At 43.7% G+C, this 2,552-nt stretch overlaps 1 protein-coding gene across 1 annotated transcript in view; it reads right to left on the bottom strand.

The window, feature by feature from the left end:
* The window catches only part of LOC104943175 (apoptosis-stimulating of p53 protein 2-like), a 31,800-nt gene continuing 29,248 nt past the window's right edge, over window positions 1-2,552 (bottom strand). The window contains exons 19-24 of the mRNA XM_010768511.1: window positions 2,457-2,548; window positions 1,174-1,311; window positions 881-1,014; window positions 602-768; window positions 256-455; window positions 1-156 (exon numbers count right to left, since the gene is read on the bottom strand). Coding sequence (XP_010766813.1) covers window positions 115-156; window positions 256-455; window positions 602-768; window positions 881-1,014; window positions 1,174-1,311; window positions 2,457-2,548 — 773 coding nt within the window. The 3' untranslated portion in view covers window positions 1-114. The remainder of the gene's footprint in view (window positions 157-255; window positions 456-601; window positions 769-880; window positions 1,015-1,173; window positions 1,312-2,456; window positions 2,549-2,552) is intronic.

Genomic DNA, 2,552 nt, shown 5'->3' with positions numbered 1-2,552 from the left:
GTGTGTGTGTGTGTGTGTGTGTGTGTGTGTGTGTGTGTGTGTGTGTGTGTGTGTGTGTGTATTTGATTGTGTGTACAGCTCTGGCAGACTGCAATGTGCAGGGTTTTTTATGTTTTAAGCCAGCGTTCTTTGTCTTGGCTTAATTCTGGGGTAGAGCTGTTAAGAGAAAACGACAAGGAATGTTAGCAGTGCACATTTGTACATAAAAAAAACCGCAATTTATCATCGCTGCAGTTTCAGTGACTTTCGACTCACCCCGAGGAGGTTGCGGGGAATGTAACCCTCGGTGTCTCCCATGCGGGCCCACCACCATTCGATCTCATCCTCGTCTTCTCTGCGGACGATGGTCATGCAGTCTCCCTCGCGGAACACCAGTTCATCAGGGTTTTCACCATTGTATTCCCACAGACCGTAGATCACTCCCCTGTTCATGATGCCCATCTTCTCTTGCACACCTGAGGGTAGACAGATTTGGAAAAACACAAAGATTAAGCACACAAAAGATATGAAGTGTAAGACATCATTTTTGTTTGCCTGAAACATACACAGGACACAATAACAATTATAACAATGCATTCATAACATATAGCAAAGAACTGACCATAGAGGAACTGAGAGCACTGGGTGTAGCCCTCCTCCATCTCTTCACATTTATCAGCTGCTGTTTGCATGTCACTGTAAGTCATAGCGAACACGGCTGCACCGGACTCCACCAGGAACTTGCACACTTGCACATTGTTGCAGGATGCAGCACAGTGAAGAGGGGTCCTAGAGGGAGGAAGGAGTTGAGAGTTGAGTAAATAAATGTAAACAATTTCAAAACTCATTGCGACAGTTCAGACTTGTCTCAGGTAATCGGCCATGTCAGCAGTGAACGTACCAGCCGTCACTGTCAGCAGCATTGACATTGACACCAAACTGAACCAGAAACTTGACAATCTCTGTATGTCCAGCACAGACAGCATTGTGTAGAGCAGTGATGCCTTCATCGTTAGGCAGACTGGGATCCTCCACCTGAGATTGAAACATTTAAAAAAGGGGGTAGTGTGAGCCACAGAAAATAGCAAACAAAAATGTCTCTTTTGGATATTTTTTATCTAATACTCTGACACAATGGTAGCCGACTAACACAGCAGAAAACTAAGCAAAAGAAGGCAAAAGTAAATGTCTTACTTCATAGATGATCCTCTGGACCAGGTCGAACTCTCCTTCCAGAGAAGAGTCCAGCAGCAGAGCCAGAGGGTTGAACTTCACTCTCATGCTGTGATCGATGCGTTCAGAGCAAAGCTTGCGCAAGTTGGTCCTCTTTCCCTGGAGACACAATCATAACCGTGAAGCACGTCAGTGATCATAAAAAGCCATTACAACACAAAGAAGGAAAATGTCAAATCAGAGTCTCCCCCTGATCGTCCACTCTGTTGTGTTCAGTGTGGACTGAGAGAAGAGGAGGGATTTGTTTTCCAGCTCTACGAGCGTTGCTTATTCCGTTTACCCAGAAACACATTGATTTTTCTAAAACCATGATTACACAAATAATTGGTTCTCAAATGGAGGCGACAGAAGGAGAAAACGAGGAGGGGGGGGAATAATGAATACTTATTTCTAATTGGTTTACTCACTGGTAATACCCGTCCCCTCAGCATAAAACCCACTTAAGAAGTCTCGCTAAGAGCTTAACAACAAGAACATGTGAACTTTTGTTGTTTCTCAACACATAATGGGGAAAGTAGGCTGGGTATCCGCTTACTGTAAGTGGAATAAGGTCCTTTTTCTCCAGAAACAATAGAAGTGCTTGACAGGAATTATATAATGATATAACAGACCAGGTCAGCGCTGTTTACCAGCAAAGCTTTATTAAGTAGAATGCACAATAACTGTACCTCATGACCAGCTACTGTGCTAACAAACAAGCATGTGAGAGGATTTAATAACACAAGCACACAACTGTAGTCTGTACTGTACTGAGACTCAGGACTGTGGGACACAAACAAGAGAAGACTGAGGGCTACCGCCCGGGACATCATGTTTTTGTTTAAGCAGCTTGACAGCTCACCCAAAATCCAAGATAAACTTTTTCCTCTAGTGATATTTATCCATTTAGAATATTTGGGTCTGAGTTGCGGTTTGTTGGAGATATCAACACGGTGATGTCTGCCTTCTCTCGAAAACATTTGATCTACAGTAGATGGCAGTTGTTTTGTGGTGGCTCAAAAAACAAAAACAATGTATTTGAAAAACTGAAGCGCAATGCCTCTTTCCAGTTATCATGACTCGGATACACAAGATTATCCACAGACCTTAAGAGATATTCAACAGAAGGCAGACATCTCTACGGCTGATATATTGAACACGCGGCAAACACACCAAATAGTATAGATTGATAAATAGCTTGACAGAAAAGAGGACAAATATGAATGCTTCTTTTGTTGCGTCTCATTTAATGTGTTAATACATACCGGTGGCAGAATGACCTGGCCGGTGACCTCGGGGGCTTTCATGTTGAAGGTGTCCTCTCCCAAGCTGTCCTGCTCCGCTCCACTGGGGTATGGGGG

Source organism: Notothenia coriiceps, unplaced genomic scaffold (genome assembly GCF_000735185.1).
Source record: "Notothenia coriiceps isolate Sejong01 unplaced genomic scaffold, NC01 NC01_scaffold00005785, whole genome shotgun sequence".
In the NCBI taxonomy this organism is placed as follows: domain Eukaryota; kingdom Metazoa; phylum Chordata; class Actinopteri; order Perciformes; family Nototheniidae; genus Notothenia; species Notothenia coriiceps.
The sequence above is the reverse complement of the archived record's forward strand: the minus strand, read 5'-3'. Positions and strand labels throughout refer to the sequence as shown.